The sequence below is a fragment of the Osmerus mordax genome, chromosome 3, assembly GCF_038355195.1.
Source record: "Osmerus mordax isolate fOsmMor3 chromosome 3, fOsmMor3.pri, whole genome shotgun sequence".
In the NCBI taxonomy this organism is placed as follows: domain Eukaryota; kingdom Metazoa; phylum Chordata; class Actinopteri; order Osmeriformes; family Osmeridae; genus Osmerus; species Osmerus mordax.
Window position 1 is genome coordinate 19187348 of NC_090052.1, and position 14858 is coordinate 19202205.

The 14858-nt window shown below is 46.5% G+C and overlaps 2 protein-coding genes across 6 annotated transcripts; both read left to right on the forward strand.

The window, feature by feature from the left end:
• Window positions 1-468: 468 nt before the first annotated feature.
• nbr1b (NBR1 autophagy cargo receptor b) lies at window positions 469-9177 on the forward strand. Of its 4 annotated transcripts, none has more exons than XM_067232924.1 (22): window positions 469-660; window positions 2003-2065; window positions 2196-2214; window positions 2323-2345; window positions 2519-2704; window positions 2958-3035; window positions 3200-3396; window positions 3693-3818; window positions 4109-4342; window positions 4490-4649; window positions 4920-5189; window positions 5386-5514; window positions 5723-5798; window positions 6064-6177; window positions 6378-6554; window positions 6747-6986; window positions 7078-7282; window positions 7510-7746; window positions 7856-7932; window positions 8333-8405; window positions 8626-8722; window positions 9002-9177. In XM_067232924.1, the coding sequence occupies exons 1-22, from the start codon at window positions 559-561 to the stop codon at window positions 9173-9175; spliced, it is 3057 nt and encodes a 1018-aa protein (XP_067089025.1). In that variant the 5' UTR covers window positions 469-558; the 3' UTR covers window positions 9176-9177. The 4 variants fall into 4 exon arrangements, with proteins under 4 accessions (XP_067089025.1, XP_067089026.1, XP_067089028.1 ...); XM_067232925.1 differs by having other exon boundaries at window positions 4109-4312; XM_067232927.1 differs by having other exon boundaries at window positions 4109-4312; window positions 8634-8722.
• Window positions 9178-11780: 2603 nt separating this feature from the next.
• On the forward strand, window positions 11781-14855 carry LOC136941257 (transmembrane protein 106B-like). 2 transcript variants are annotated; one of them, XM_067233709.1, is made up of 8 exons: window positions 11781-11945; window positions 12184-12348; window positions 12530-12593; window positions 12736-12889; window positions 13006-13146; window positions 13241-13284; window positions 13688-13741; window positions 14454-14855. In XM_067233709.1, exons 2-8 carry the CDS (start codon window positions 12192-12194, stop codon window positions 14644-14646), a joined length of 807 nt encoding a protein of 268 aa, XP_067089810.1. In that variant the 5' UTR covers window positions 11781-11945; window positions 12184-12191; the 3' UTR covers window positions 14647-14855. The 2 variants fall into 2 exon arrangements, with proteins under 2 accessions (XP_067089810.1, XP_067089811.1); XM_067233710.1 differs by having other exon boundaries at window positions 12190-12348.
• Window positions 14856-14858: the final 3 nt, after the last annotated feature.

Below are 14858 nucleotides of genomic sequence, written 5' to 3' on the forward strand. Positions count from 1 at the left end.
TTTGAACAGTGATTCATTGTACTAGTGTGTGAAGGAGCTTGAGAAAAGAAAAGGCAATCTGTAAATGGTTAGCTTTAAGTGTGTGTGGGGGGGTGGGGGTGTAATAACCCTAGGTTGGGTGTGGGGGGGTAGCTGGTACATAATGCATAGGACCTAGTACAATACAATTACACCTACTTTCAGAATGGCCACACGAAATGTACTTTCATCGTATCTCAACGGCACTGACCGACATTGCTTTTTGTCTCAAAAGTATTCCTGTTTTTCTAATTGATCGTTCTTAATGTATAGAAAACTACAGCATTTAGCAATTTATCGATGTCTATAGTATATGCGCACACCTTGCTCAGTGCGCAGCTTTGACGGCAACAAAAACATTGGACACTACTTCCTTACACGTGGTCATGTGGGTGTGTTTACATAGGTGATGTAAACAGAAAATACGCCTCATCCAGATAAGTCATAGGAGCCAAACGACAAGATTACCCTCAATAACTTGTCAATAAACATATATGGTAGTCGTTCATGATATGTTTTAAGTTCTAAAAGTGAGAAGCGATGGACTTCTACATCAATTTGAAGGTGAATTTCAGGGGCAATGCCAAAAATTTCCTCCTGTCTGGTTCGGAGACGAAGAGTTGGGAGTCAATGGAGGCCATGGTAAGGAACGATAACGAATGGGATGTTGAGTCAGCGGCTCGAGTCTCACCTTGCTCATGTATAGGCATAGTAAATCTCAACGACCTTCAGCGGTTTCTGGTACAATTATGGTATCAGCTAGATTTGTACAAAGGCCAATTTGTTGAAAAACGTGTATACCATATTTTATTGTTGTTTGCTGAAGGCCTGGCTCGGCTATGCAGATTAGCCTTCTAAACAAACACACCAGCGTTATTGGAATGGGCATTAATGCTCACATAGTTTTTCCTCAATGTTATTTACGTTTAACAGAAATAAGGTTCAAATGGATACTCAACATGTTGTAATGAACAGGCCGCTGTCATTGTCTCTTACAGTAGCTTTTGTTTCAAGTAATCTGTCAATTCTGTCGTCATGTTGTGTGATTTCTAATGGTGAAATCAGTGTAAGCAGACACGATACAAGTCCGGTAACATTGTTGCGTGTTATTTTTTCGTCAGTTTGGCAGTGGCTAGTTAGGGTTAACTAAAGCAAATATATTCTGGTGGACCAGTCGAAAGGAAATTTGAGGATTGTAATCTGATATTGGCGGCCACCTTTGAAAATACAGGTTAAAGTCAGCGTTAAATCACTCACTTATGGATGAGGGTTGAACATTTCTGTTGTGCCTATTGTGCTTTAATACACCAGAGCCAAGCATACTTGTTCTGAAATATACCTAGTGCCAATAAATTCATCACTGAAGAGAGGCAGCAAGCCACGAATTCCCTTCAAATGCTACTCTCTGCCTCTCCCTCTCTCCACAACAAAAACAGACTGAAAGTTTAATTCCTGTAAGTGCCCGGCTGCTGAGTCTCACGTGTCACATTTGAGTTGTGGTCTACGATCTGTATGGAGAGGAAACCAGTCCAAGGAACCACTACCCAGATGCAATGCTAAACTTGAAAGTGTCACATCGGTTCGCTATTTATTTTTCCAGTGAACCTATTAGCTCAGTTAAGAACTATACTTTTACCAAGATAGTAGCTATTACTTATTTTCGACTCAGACACTGGCATTAGAACCTCATCATGACTCAGATCACCAAGTCGCTGAGTTCATCCTAATTGAAATGACCATGGTGTCTGAGAGTATGTCCAGGCACTAAGCTGGCCCCCTCCCAAGGAGAATTCTCCCTTCAGGCAGCTATATACCAGATCACGTAGCACTGACTCGCTCTTTCAATTATAGCCCATCCATGGTTTATTCTAATAGGGACATTGTCTATGATGACATTGGGATCCTGGTCGCTCTATGATGGTGTTAGTCTGCAGTGTCTGTTCCTCACAGTCGGCTGTTAGGTCATTGCATTTTGTCTCTACAGGTGAAAAGGTCCTTTGGTCTGTGTAATCTGCAAGTGACATACTTTGATGAAGAAAATGAGGAGGTCAGTAGAACCAATAGGTCCACCGTGTTAACATGCCTTATCATGTTCTGCACCTGCTCACTTTACAGCAAGCAGTTCTCACTCACAGTGTAGGAAAAAAAGAATCAACGTTGTGTTTTTCATGTTTCAGGTTTCCATTAATAGCCAAAGTAAGTATTGGAATAGTTTAAACTTTTCACACAAAACAGACGTTAAAATTATATCAGCAATACATATAAATGGTATACAACATTTGCTAATATTCTGTTTTTTCCTAGTGGAGTATGAGGAAGCCTTGAAGGTACGTAGATTTTTTTTTTTGTTCAAAATTACGAATGACAAATAACATCTATAAACATTACATGAGTAGTCAAAGGAGCTTATACGCTTGTTGCTACCAGGGTGTTTTACAAGCAGCCAATTGAAAGTTCTTAGAAAAAGCAGCTAAAGATTCCACTCTGTTGTTCTCCTCAGAGTGCATCGCGACAAGGGAACCGTCTTCATATGAACGTGTATGAGACCAGGGGCCAGCCCACACGCGTGCCAGCCAAGGCTAGCGCCACAGAGCCCAAGAGGGGCTTCAGGCCACCCCAACACTGCCCGACTCTGGCCCAGGTGGTCAGCCGCAAGATCCAGGCTGCTGTCCCTGAGCAGGGCATGGTAAGGACTGGTCTTCTACAATATGGTGTTTCAGCCTGCTTTCCTTTACAAATGAGCCACGAAGGATAAGAACTAACCCTTGGCCAGGGTCACACCCAGTATGATTGTGCTCAGGAAGATTAATTAACATGAATCCGGGCTAGTTGTCAGGACAGTAGGACAGTAGGATTTCTGCTACCAGCTGGCTGGTAGCAGAAATGTTGACATGGATGAATGATCTGTCCCCTCTGTGTTCCCTGCGCTGGTCCCACAGGTGATCATGAAGGAACTGAAGGGGACAAAGGAGGAGGACAAGACCCCACCAGCCTGGTTCACATCCTACATGGAGAAGGTATGCAGATGTATAGACCATCTCCCTCCATACACAGTTTTCTTTTCATAACAAGTGTCATATTTTCAGTTTTTTGATGCAGATTTAATTCGTTTTTTGTTTTTGTTTTTTTTTACGAGATCAGTCTCATTTCAAGCCCACCTTGCCTCCCTCCCATCCTCTAGTTTAAGGACCAGGTGGTGCGTGAGGCGGTGGAGAAGATCTGCCGGGAGTTCTCTGGCCAGTGTTGCATCCACAAGCCCCTGGGGGCAGAGGCCCAAGTCCCTGAGGTCACCTCCTCCACCCTGCCTGGAGCACCCAGCTCAACCCCCGCCTGCAGCAGCTGCCGTGGCCAGACTGCTGGGGGAGGGTACCAGTGCAGGTGTGTGTGAAAGAGTGGGAGAGGATATGTGTGTTTCTATGTGTCTGTAAGCAGGGTTCAGTGGACACTTGGGAGTATAAAAAATTTCCCTCAAGCGTTCATTTCAGAAGAAACCTCCTCCCCAAGGGTTCCTTTCTGAGATAATGAAACCTAAGACGGAACGGTTTCGCTTCATGAGAAGGCCCAGGATGATTCGTACGAAGCCCCTCCCTCTTTAGCTAGCTCTCTCTTCACACGGGTCGGTTCGGTCTGTCTGCAGAGAGGTTGTGAGGAGTCTGTTTCTCTCTCTCCTCCAGTGTGTGTACGTCCTGCACACTGTGTGAGCCCTGCAGCTTCTCCCATGACCCCAGCCACAACCTGGTGAGGGCACGGACCCCCCTCTCCATCCCCGAGCACGGGTCCCCCGCGCCGGACCACAGCAGGTAGGTGACCGCTGTATGGTCCTGAAAGACAAGAGCTCTGACTTGTTCTCTCTTAACTGAGACGCCGTGTAAAACTGATATCCATTTTTGTATTATTAAGTCAACGATGCGAGTAGTCTTTCTCAGGGAGAAATATCTAAACTTGTACATGGCAGCATTCGATTGGATTTTGATTGGTATTACATGAGTGTCAGTCTAATAAAATCCTTACAAGGTGTTGAACGAGATCATTTCCGACCTCCGGAATGTTCTCTACTCCAGTGCTCTGACTCCCAGCTTCTGCCGTCCAGGTTCTACCGGCGAGGCGACCGGAGCTTCCGCAAGGCGGAGAAGCAGCGTCTGAAGGCGGAGAAGCGCCAGCTGAAGGCGGAGGTGAAGGAGATCAGGAAACAGCTGAGGATGGAGAGGCGGGGCCTGCAGTGGAGCGCCGCCGGCGACGGGAGCTCCTCCCCCGTCCTGCTGCAGCCTCGGGCCACCCAGGCCAACAGCCCAGAGTACGCTCTCACCGCACCAGGCCATGTTGGGTGAAATGCCCCTTTATGTTTGAGGGCTTGAAGTACATGCACGCACTAACTCACATCTATGTCTCGATGATGGCCTCTTTAGCTAAGATAAAGGAGTCAAGTATGCAGCTTGTTTCTAAGCTTTACGTTGGACTTTTTCTTCACCAGACGTCCGAAGCGCCCTTGCCCGCTGGTGGTGCCTGCCATGACCGCCCTGTTCCTGGACGAGAACTTGCCCGACGGCACCCGCCTTCGCCCGGGCACCAAGTTCATCAAGTACTGGAAGATGAGGAACACTGGCACTGTCTGCTGGAGCTCCGACACCAAGGTACAGGAGCAGGAGTTTTTAGATTGAGCAACATACTAACATCATTCACTATGATCGTTTCAATGGGTAGGCCATCTGTACATAACCTAACTTGTAAAGTGTGACTTACATTTCCAGTAAGTGTAGTTGGCTGGCTTGCAGGGACCGCAGATCTTATTGTGTGATCTATTTTTGTCAGAATGTCATAGTTCAGGAAAGTGAGATCGGATCCATCTGATTTAAATATCTTTTTGTTCCTCTTTCTCTTTTTGGCTTCCTCTCCACTCCCAGTTGAAGTTCATGTGGGGTAACTTGGCAGTGGGTTCAGGGGAGCGCTGGAGGGAGGTGTCTGTCCCCTCCCTGCAGCCTGGGCAGGTGGGTGTTGTCAGCGTGGCGCTGTGCGCCCCGGCCCTGGAGGGCTCCTACACCTCCCACTGGCGCCTGGCCCACGGTGGCGAGCAGTTTGGCCCCCGCGTCTGGTGCAGCATCGTGGTGGACCCCCTGGCGCCTGCCGCCATGATGGCCGACGGGGTGCTGGTGTCACCCTGCGTCACCCCGCTGGTTTGTCACCCGTCCAGTCCTTCCTTTCACCCTCCCTCCCTTCCCTCTCTTCCCTTCCTCCTAAACTCCCTCCCTTCCTTTCTCGCTTCCTCCCTTCCATCTTCCCTTCATCCTATCTCTTCCCTTCCATTTCCAGTAGTCCTGTCCACTATGTGCGTTTTGGTATCCTACTAATATGACCGTGTTGTGTTTGCAGGGGAAGAACCCCGTGTCCACTGGGAAGCCTGGGAAGTCCTGTAGCGTCTCCAGAGAGCAGCCTCTCATGTCGGTGGACCAGGAGGAGGGAGAGTACTACATCCCCTCTGTCGACCTTCTCACCGCGCAGGTGCTCACTGCACTTCTCACTCCCACCGTCACACTGTTGCCGGAACGTTCCCGGAACGGATCGATCGCCGAGTAATCCAGGCGCAGCGGCTGCGCGACTCCAGAAGAACACGCAATCCATTTCGAGCCACAGTTCCGTACTGTCAGCCATCGCTCTTTTCTTGAAACCCTCTCTCTTGGTTTCTCCCTCTCTCTTCTCTTTCCTTCAGGATTTGTTGTCCTTCGAGCTGCTGGACATCAACATAGTGCAGGAGCTGGAGAGTGCTCCCAATAACACTCCTGCTGGTAAGACTGTGCTCTGTTGGCCTGTGTGACCAATGCTGAAACCGTGTACTAATACGGTGCGCTAAAATATCAAACACCTCATAAGCCAGCGAGATAGCACAACTCTTTAGCATCGTGGGGAGTGAATGGTGTGTGTTCAATTGGCAGATGCTTTTATACAAAGCAACGTACAGGGGATTTGAACCTGGAACCTGTATTCAAATGCTCTACCACCGAGCTGGACTGACAAGTCTTCCTTCTCTACCTCCCATCTGTCCCCCCGTAGATATGACCCCCTGTATGTCCCCCCTGCCCCATGATGGCCCCCTGCAGGAGAAGACCACACCCCTGGGACTGATACAGGAAGAGGCTGAGGCCCAGGGAGTCACCAGCATTCTGGGTAATGCATGCCTTTTGGCACATCTGAGTCGTGCTTCAGAGGGACTTATGAGTGTTGGATATTAAAACAGCTTATGAGAGTTGAACTTAGCCACAAGGGACTATTTGCTGTCCAGCGTTGTAGATGTTGACCTGCTTGGATCACATCATAGGCTCTTGAGTCTTGTCACTCAGTCTGGGCCTCCAATCCTCTCCCATCAGACGTGCCCCAGGGGGTGGGGCCTGGCACAGAAGTGGGAGGAGTCCCAGCCCAGGAGGAAGGAGAGGAGGACATCAGCGGGACTCAGTTTGTCTGCGAGACCGTGATTCGCTCCCTCACTCTGGAGGAGGCTCCTGACCACGCCCCCCTGCATGGGACCCGGCCGAGGACAGGGAAAGGTGAGACTGAACTTCCACCCCCGCCCCGCCCTGACACATTTTACATTGACATTTAGCAGATGTTAAGACACCTCAGCAATATCTCAATGTGGGTTCCTGTAAACTATCTCTGTGGTAAGCAGTGTTCCCCTTTAGATGTAGAAACACCAGTGGTGTGCTGATGGCCCCTCCCCTTCCTCTGACTCCTCCCAGTGCTCCGCCCAGCAGCTCAGGGGGGCTCCTCCTCCACCTGTGTCAAAGGGAAAGGGGCCGATCATCGAGGGGCGAGGCGGGTGGAGAAGAGCCAGGACACCAGCGCAGCGGCGCCCCTCCGCGCCACCCTCCCCGCCCCCCTGCGAGCGCCCCGCCCCGCACCGCTCCGCACCGCTCTCCCGCCCCCCCTACGAGCCCCGGCCCCGCCCCCAGCTTGTCAGCAGGAGCAGAGGATGTCAGGTGATCTGCCTTCCCTTAAACCTCTTATCGTCCCCCCTCCCCCCCCCCCCCCCGTGACCGCACTCTAACCGCCTGTGATCCTGTTCCACAGACGAGGGTCTGGAGTCCGACATCGAGAGCATCTGCGTGGATGCCAGCGGCGATGAGGCCAAGGAGGGAGCGGAGAAAGACCCGGAGGGGGAAGGAAACAGAGAGGGGGCCCGCAGTCGCTCGTCCTCGGCCTCCTCCGAGGATTACATCATCATCCTCCCTGACTGCTTTGACACCAGTCGTCCACTAGGGGAGTCCATGTACAGGTGAGTGCCAAGGGTGCTCTCAGTTTCAATTCAGCTTCAAGGAATGGATTTAGAAATGATGCGTTACAGATGGGATCTCGTTTTCCCTTACAAAAAATACTACCCGTGTCACATTACAATGAGGATCTCGAGGCGTGTGAACTCCCAGTGAGAGAGAACCACCACGCCCATCATGACTGCTTCGCAGATGAATCAACCCATCCACTGTCTGTGGTGTGCTCTCCCAGCTCCGCCCTGTCCCAGCCTGGAGAAGCCCTACCCGAGACCCCCGGTGATCCCGACCACAAACATCAGGGTCGAACCACCCCGGAGGGAGAGGGGGGGGACATGGAAGAGGCCACCGGGGCGGTGTCGGGGTCCAGCAGTGCCAACGACATGCTGTGTACCTCCCAGACCCTGGATGATGAGCCTCTGACCCCTGTGGTGGTGGCAGCACCCAGGCCCAACGCTGCTGCCACATCCAGGTACACACACTCGCACTCACTCATCACCTTGCACACATACACACACACACATTGTCCGTTCTGGAAGGTGGTAATGTCCTGTAAAGAGATGGATTGTTGTGTGTTACAGTGTGGACAGTGATGCTGAACCATCAGAGGGAAGTCTGGATGTGACTGGACTCTACCAGCCTGGGGATACGGGGGATGGTAAGGAAACACAACCAGAACACACACACACACACACACAAACCATCTGACAGTCAGGAGGTGCCACGCAGTCTAGCTCAGTTGGAACTTGCTTTATTGAGTGATTTTGTCTTCTTCAGGTTATTTAAGGAAAACATATGACACACACACACACACACACAACCAGGAAAGACAAAGGGTTGTTGTTTCCACATAGCTTGATCATGTGCTCTGCTTGCTGCCCACTGTCTGTCCTGCTCCTGTAGTAATCCTACTGTAAATCCTTTCTGTAAAACCCTTCCCTTCAGAGTACAGCTCCCATCAAATCGAGCTGACCCGCAGGGCCAGGTAGCCTATGGCCAGGTTTGTCATGTGTATCATGGGACCCTAACCAGCGTTGTGGTGTCTGTGTGTCTAACAGGGACCGGCCCGGTCCAGCCGCAGCCCGACAACGCAGCTGCCTCTGGGGGAGCCGAGGCCTCCGAGGACCCCAGGTGAGAGGAAGCCCAAGTCTTCCTGCTGCGCTAAAAACCTCATGCCGATGACGCAGCGGATTTTTATAACGACGTTGATCAAATGACCAATATCCAGAAATGCATACGTGATCTTGTTTGCCTCGTGACGTTGATGGCCGTTAGGACGACAATGACCGTTAGGATCGAGCGCACAATCGAATTACGTTATCACAAACTGCATACGTTATCTTGTATGCAGGCACCCAGGCATCACGGGTGGGCTGGTGAAGGGAGCTCTCTCTGTAGCAGCATCAGCCTACAAGGCTCTCTTCACTGGGCAGCCTGGACCAGCACAGGTCAGTACATGATTGGCCACTTACGCAAGCCAGTGACAGATAGCTTTGCAGTGCAGGAAATGAAACCAGGAAGTGTCTAAAACTAGACATGCACTCAGTTAATTATTGATTTGGACCAGTGCCGACGAGGAAATCGATCTGGAACCCCCTCGCAAGTGTGCGTCTCCTGAAAAAGGCACAGCCCCATTGGCGGTTCAATTCTAGTGTTCGACGAAGCCGTAGGCACCAATCGTCTTTGTTTTGCCGCTCATCGGCGTAACCTGTGTGTCTGTCTCCCAGCCGCCTGTGGACGGGGCCACCCAGGACACCATGATGGCGGTGCTGGTGGAGATGGGCTTCGGGGACCGTCCCCTCAACCAACGGCTGCTGAAGAAACACAGCTACAACCTGCTGGATGTGGTCAATGAGCTGGTCCAGATGACAGATAATGACTGGTACTCTACCCGCTACTGAGGAAGGGAGGAGGAGGGAGTAGGAGGGAGGTGGAGGAGGAGGAGGAGGAGGAAGGGGGAAGTGGCCTGACCTTCGATGAGAGGGTAAGGACAAGGCGGAGCGAGAGAAGGAGGGTGTTAAACAGCAGTGCATCGCCTTCATGGCCTCCTCCTCTCTTCCGATTGGAGCACGTCAACAGGATGTATCCTGACTGTGAGCGGAAAGAGACATTCCCGAAAACTCTGGGATTCTAGACTATCAAATAGCTACAGTCTGTAGATTCACTCATTCATCCGTAGCCTTTAGTGGTGTTATGCTTTTGCTTAGAAAAAGGGAGAGGAGGAATAGAGAAAGTGAATAACAATTGAATTCTGTGGCATCACTATGGCATCACTATGACAGCAGTGGTAAAAATATCAGTTGCTATCAACAAAGTTACATGCACATTCACTCTTGTGGCCATAGCCTGATGCAAAGTCAATATGTAGCTATAGAAAACTAAAGAGCTACAATTTGCTTAACAGAATATAGGCAATAGGTGTATAATAGCTAGCCTACTTTATCAATGCCCATTATCAGATGGGACTTATTTATAAACATACTGTAGGTGTTGACTTTGTATGATGATTATTAACTACATAGTGTGTTCAAATAACAAACACTTTACATATTTGGCTGACACTCAAACCAACTTACATTGCAGTATTTACTCAGTGGCCTCATGTCCAGTTATCCCCATCAAATCATTCAATTTAGTTGGACGTCCTTTGAATTCTTCCTGTACCTGCTGAGAGGTATTTTTCAATCTTTCAAGGTTAGTTGATGCTAGATGCTATATGCTTCTAGTTCTCACAATGGGCTGTTTGATTATGCCCTTTTGTATAGATAAGAAGCTTTTTGAATGCTACATTGTGAGTTTGTGTGAATCCCAGGCACTGTTCCCAAAGTGTGCATGACTCAATGTTAGAGAGACTCAGCTTCTTTGTGTTCGGTGTCACCGGTATAGAAATAAACCTGGACACACACCCACACACTCATCCAAACTCTCATCTGATTTGCTCAAATATCAGTGTACTATTATGAAGTGATACTGGTTATTCATGATTGAAATGCATTCCCCCCTACTATTGTGATGTGATTTTCCTATAGCTGACATCATGCTGTGGGTATGTGAAATGGGTGTGTTAAATGTAATTGCAAAAAAGAATTGGGACCATACACTGAAGACACTCCAGGAGTATCCATTGGAAGGGTTTCAAATGAGGACCATACAATAACGAAAGGAGAAAAAAATACCAATCCGAATTTCTTTCGATTTTTCTTTCTACTTTTTCTTCTGTTGTACAAAGACTGGACTAGTGTGTATAAGACCCTGTTGAAAAGATCATTGTCTTAAAGAAGAGCTAACCGCTTTCACGTCCCATTCACATTCTACTTCATTGTTCTTGTGGGTCCATGAGTGATGGTATCAACATTCTCTATTCTGAGATCGTTCTTTCTTTTTGACATAAAAAAAAAAATGCATCAAGTTTATTCCAAACTTGAAAACTCACTGGAATCAAAAGATGTATCAAAAGGCTGCAGTGCTTTCTTTGTTTGTTTCTTTGTTTTGCGATATGGACAGGCTGAGTGTGCTTTCGTTTCTAAAGTGAAGTGAAAGGGTAATTATGCTATTTTAAGGGTTAACGTCTATTTTAAGGGTTAACGTATTGGTTGTTTGAAAAAAAAAGTCACAGAGAATGTTGTTTTTGATGGTCTTCTCTTTGAAATTTGCTAATTTGTGTTAGGATTTGCACTGTTGTACGTTTTATGTTTGTAGAAACTGTTACCGGAAAATCATTTTAGATGTTTTGCACTCATAAAGGTTGGGAGAAGGATATGGACATGAGAAAAAAACAAAAGCACTTATACATAGAAATATATATGTTATGTAGGAATGGAAACAGGTTTCTAATGTACTGCTTTTAAGAATGGAGTTGGATTTAGTTTATGTCCTCGATGTAAAACCAAAGTTGAATTAACCCCTGTTATATTCTGATAGGTGACAAAATATTAAGTTCCATTCCCAGATTTACAGTGAATGTGCAATATAATAAATATTATTATAATGATGATAAAGAATTGGTAGTATTTTTCAGATTTTAGGAGGTTATAAAATAAAGAACAATTATGTTGATGATGATGGTATTTTCAATAATTAAAATTTTGAAAGTCCTGTCCCTGAAATATCTATTGAGACAGAAATGATACTTCAGAAGATAATTCCACTTGAAACATAATGAAACGTACTGTATGCTTTCCAAATGGTTAGGATATTTTCATAGGAGTGAACAGAGGTTTTTTGAATAAGAGAATGGTGCGGATTAAGCTTTTTCTGTGTTGCACTTTATGGACATTATATATGTGATGTACAAATCTCTGTCAAATAAAAGTCACTACACTCACGAACGTCTGTAGTTTTGAGATATCTTTCTCCGTCTGAGTCTGTGTGTGTATATATATATATATATATATGATTTTTATTTTATTTATGTTAATGCCACTATTCTCCGGAGTGAGGCGACAAAATACTACAAGATTTACGCTGCGTCATCGAAAGGACTTTCGTGTGGGCTGGCCTGAGGAGTTAAATTCGGCAGCGATCCGACCAGTTTGTTTTCGCGAAATTATAAGGAAACTTGCCATTAAACCGAGTAAAAGGCATGTCGGCATACGTTCAGATGTGTTTTTAAAATAAGTTTAAGGATTTTACATCTTGATAATGTTGGCCATTGTCTAAATCTTCATAAAGGTAAGTAAACAAGAGTTTATTTTACCGAAGACAGGATATTCTATTATCTCGAGAGCTATGAAATGAATATGCAAATTATTTGAAGTAGCTACATATTTCCTCAAACCCTTGCGTACGACGAAGCAACATTTGTTATTGATTTATATTAGGAGACAGTAGACCATGTCCTAATGTAGCGCATGTCTGCTATTGTAGATACGATGTTTATTAAGAAATGATCATGATTGTGTTTCATAAGGAGCAGGCATGGGAACAGTGGGCAGCAGTTTGGTGGTAGGGGGGTCTCACCAGGATGAGGATGAGAAGGACCTCATTTCCCAGTACAGGAAGAGTTCCAGCAGGAGCCACTCTGTTGATACTGTGTACTGCCCCACCTGCCAGGGCACTGGACGCATCCCACAAGGTCTGTATGGTCCACCCTGTACCTGTCTATCTGACTGTCTATCTATTTGACTGACAAGCTGCCTCTTCCTGTCTAGCTGTCTGCCCCTGTCTGATTGTATCGCTATTTGTTTAATCATCAGAGTGAATATAAAACATGTTTGGCTGCCTGGCTGTAATTGATTGTAAGGTTCATTTTGCAGGTCAAGAGAGCATGTTAGTAGCAGTTATACCCTGCAATGACCAGAGGTTGGATCCACGACATACGTAAGCTCAAAGAAGGAAGACTATTTAGAGAATTAAGATCAACATCTAGTACTGCATTGCTACGATAGCTGTACTGATAACAGACAATCTTTGAATATGTATCCAACGGTCACATGTCTCTATGTTATTTAACATCTTACAGGAAGTTGTATGTGGCAGTCTCGGTGTCTGTGTGCGTATTGGTCAGTGCGCTGGTCCTGTTCTTCCTGTACCCTCGCTGTGTCACTCTGTCCCCTGTGGCCGTCAAGTCTGTCTACGTCACCTTCCCGTCCAACACCGTCCTGATGAACGTCACAGTCAGTCGTGTTCTGGTTCAATTGACCATGAATATTCATATTGTTATGTCCAAACAACAACTTAATTGAAATAGAATTGGAATAATGCAATTATGTTAACTGTGTCCTTATTACAGAACATCCTGAATATAACCAACCAGAACTTTGCCACCGTCTATGCGTACAACCTCACAGGCCAGGTGCTGTTCTTTGAAACGGTTGTTGGCACGACTGCTATTAAAAACGTCACCGTTATTAAACCTCTCTCTGACAAAATGGTAAGAAATACTGTGTGTTTGCTAAACTGTGTGCTCTGTAGTGCTACAACATAAGTCCTTGGCTCACTGTAGCTTTCCTCTTCTCTCCTAACAGTACACCTTTGAGATCCCAGTCAAGCTGAATGACCCAGGCCTGTAGTGAGTAGCACCTCTAACCTGGTTATCTGTGGAAACTTATCTGTGGCTTTGCTGAATAACCCTCTTATTCCACTGAGTCAAAGATCACACTGTTGAAGTTGTAGACATTTAGACATGTCTAAATAGCATGATATCATGTTTAGGTACTCCTTGTGTCCATGTGTGGCTCTCTGTCTCTGTCTCTGTCTCTGTCATGTGAAAGTATTGGAATGTCACACTTGCTTTGCACTTTAGATCATTGCACCAGATAAACTTAAACAAATTGAGAACCTAAGAATAGTGTGGCAATTTAATTTTTAGAAAATAATGGATGACTGTATGTATGTACAAAGGACTCCATTGTTTCTAAAATAACCATATACATGATAAAGGTCAATTAAATCAGAATGTCTTTCTTTCCCAGCTTCTACTGTAAGTTCCCTATCAACGCTGTCCGCACATTGTCTCTACACTTCCAGTGAGTAAGATTGATCATGTGATCAGGTTCATTAGTCATGCAGACCTAGCTGGATATCAACTGGAGGCTATTAGACAATAATGATGTTCACGTGAAACAATGAAGGAGATGTTGTCATCCTCGAGTTACAGGGACATAAGTAGTGTTTAAAGAATAAGTTAGAAAATAGAGCTGCTCTACGTGTGCTGTGTGTGTGTGGGGGGGGCTTTTGGGCCTGTCTATTTGTGTGACTCAGGAAACCTTATACCATCCCAATTGAAGGTTGCTAGATGTTAGTAAATTGGTAAAATGTGTTTACTAAATGTTGACTTAGTCCTTGGTAAGTCAGAGGCCAGACTGGGATTACAGTTGTGCAGGAATGTGAAATAAAGAAGCTCTTATCAGCAGATGAAAATTCAGAAATGGGTCAGGGAATCACGAGCAGACTTACATTTACATTTAACGTTTTAGTCATTTAGCAGACGCTCTTATCCAGAGCGACTTACAGTAAGTAAAGGGACATTACCCCGAGGCAAGTAGGGTGAAGTGCCTTTCCCAAGGACACAAAGTCATTTGACACGGCCGGGATACTTGAGGACCAGGGTTGAGAACCACTGCACTAGAAAAACCAAAAGTAAAATGGCGTTGCCACTTTTGGAGTGTTTGAAGTGTTTTCTCTCAGTCCAACTACTTATTTGTTCAACATGTCCATGCTGTGTTTCCACTCCCTCAGGATGACCATGACGGTGTACTACCTTGCCCACTACGAGGAGATCTCTCTGGACACCTATGAGTACATAGACTGTGGAACCAACACCACCACTGTCCACCTCATCCAGCCTGGGCAGGTCCTGCCGACTGGGGTCCAGCCTGCATCCTTAGACCTCCCTTCTGGCTCCTCTGGAAAACTGTTGGAAACTGAGTGAGTGCATGTTGAACTGTGAAGACAAAGTCACAGGATAGACCATGTGACCATACCAGACAGTCAGCCACAGGAATAAGCATCAGTAAAAAATAAAGAATTAAAACATGAGCTGCTGCAAAAGACCTGCAAGATTCAAATGCTTGGACACATCCTTCTGTGAAACTTTCTTTCTCATTTCTCTTTTTGTTGGTGATGTTTTAGAACTTTGTTTTG

Bases quoted from the DNA above. Each gene is read 5' to 3' on its own strand.
- nbr1b (XM_067232924.1), top strand. From the start codon at position 559: ATGGACTTCTACATCAATTTGAAGGTGAATTTCAGGGGCAATGCCAAA. The intron at 7,747-7,855 runs GTACACACACTC...TGTGTGTTACAG, and splicing joins AACGCTGCTGCCACATCCAG to TGTGGACAGTGATGCTGAAC. The intron at 8,723-9,001 runs GTCAGTACATGA...TCTGTCTCCCAG, and splicing joins GGCAGCCTGGACCAGCACAG to CCGCCTGTGGACGGGGCCAC.
- LOC136941257 (XM_067233709.1), top strand. From the start codon at position 12,192: ATGGGAACAGTGGGCAGCAGTTTGGTGGTAGGGGGGTCTCACCAGGAT. The intron at 12,594-12,735 runs GTAAGCTCAAAG...AACATCTTACAG, and splicing joins AGGTTGGATCCACGACATAC to GAAGTTGTATGTGGCAGTCT. The intron at 13,742-14,453 runs GTGAGTAAGATT...CCACTCCCTCAG, and splicing joins ACATTGTCTCTACACTTCCA to GATGACCATGACGGTGTACT.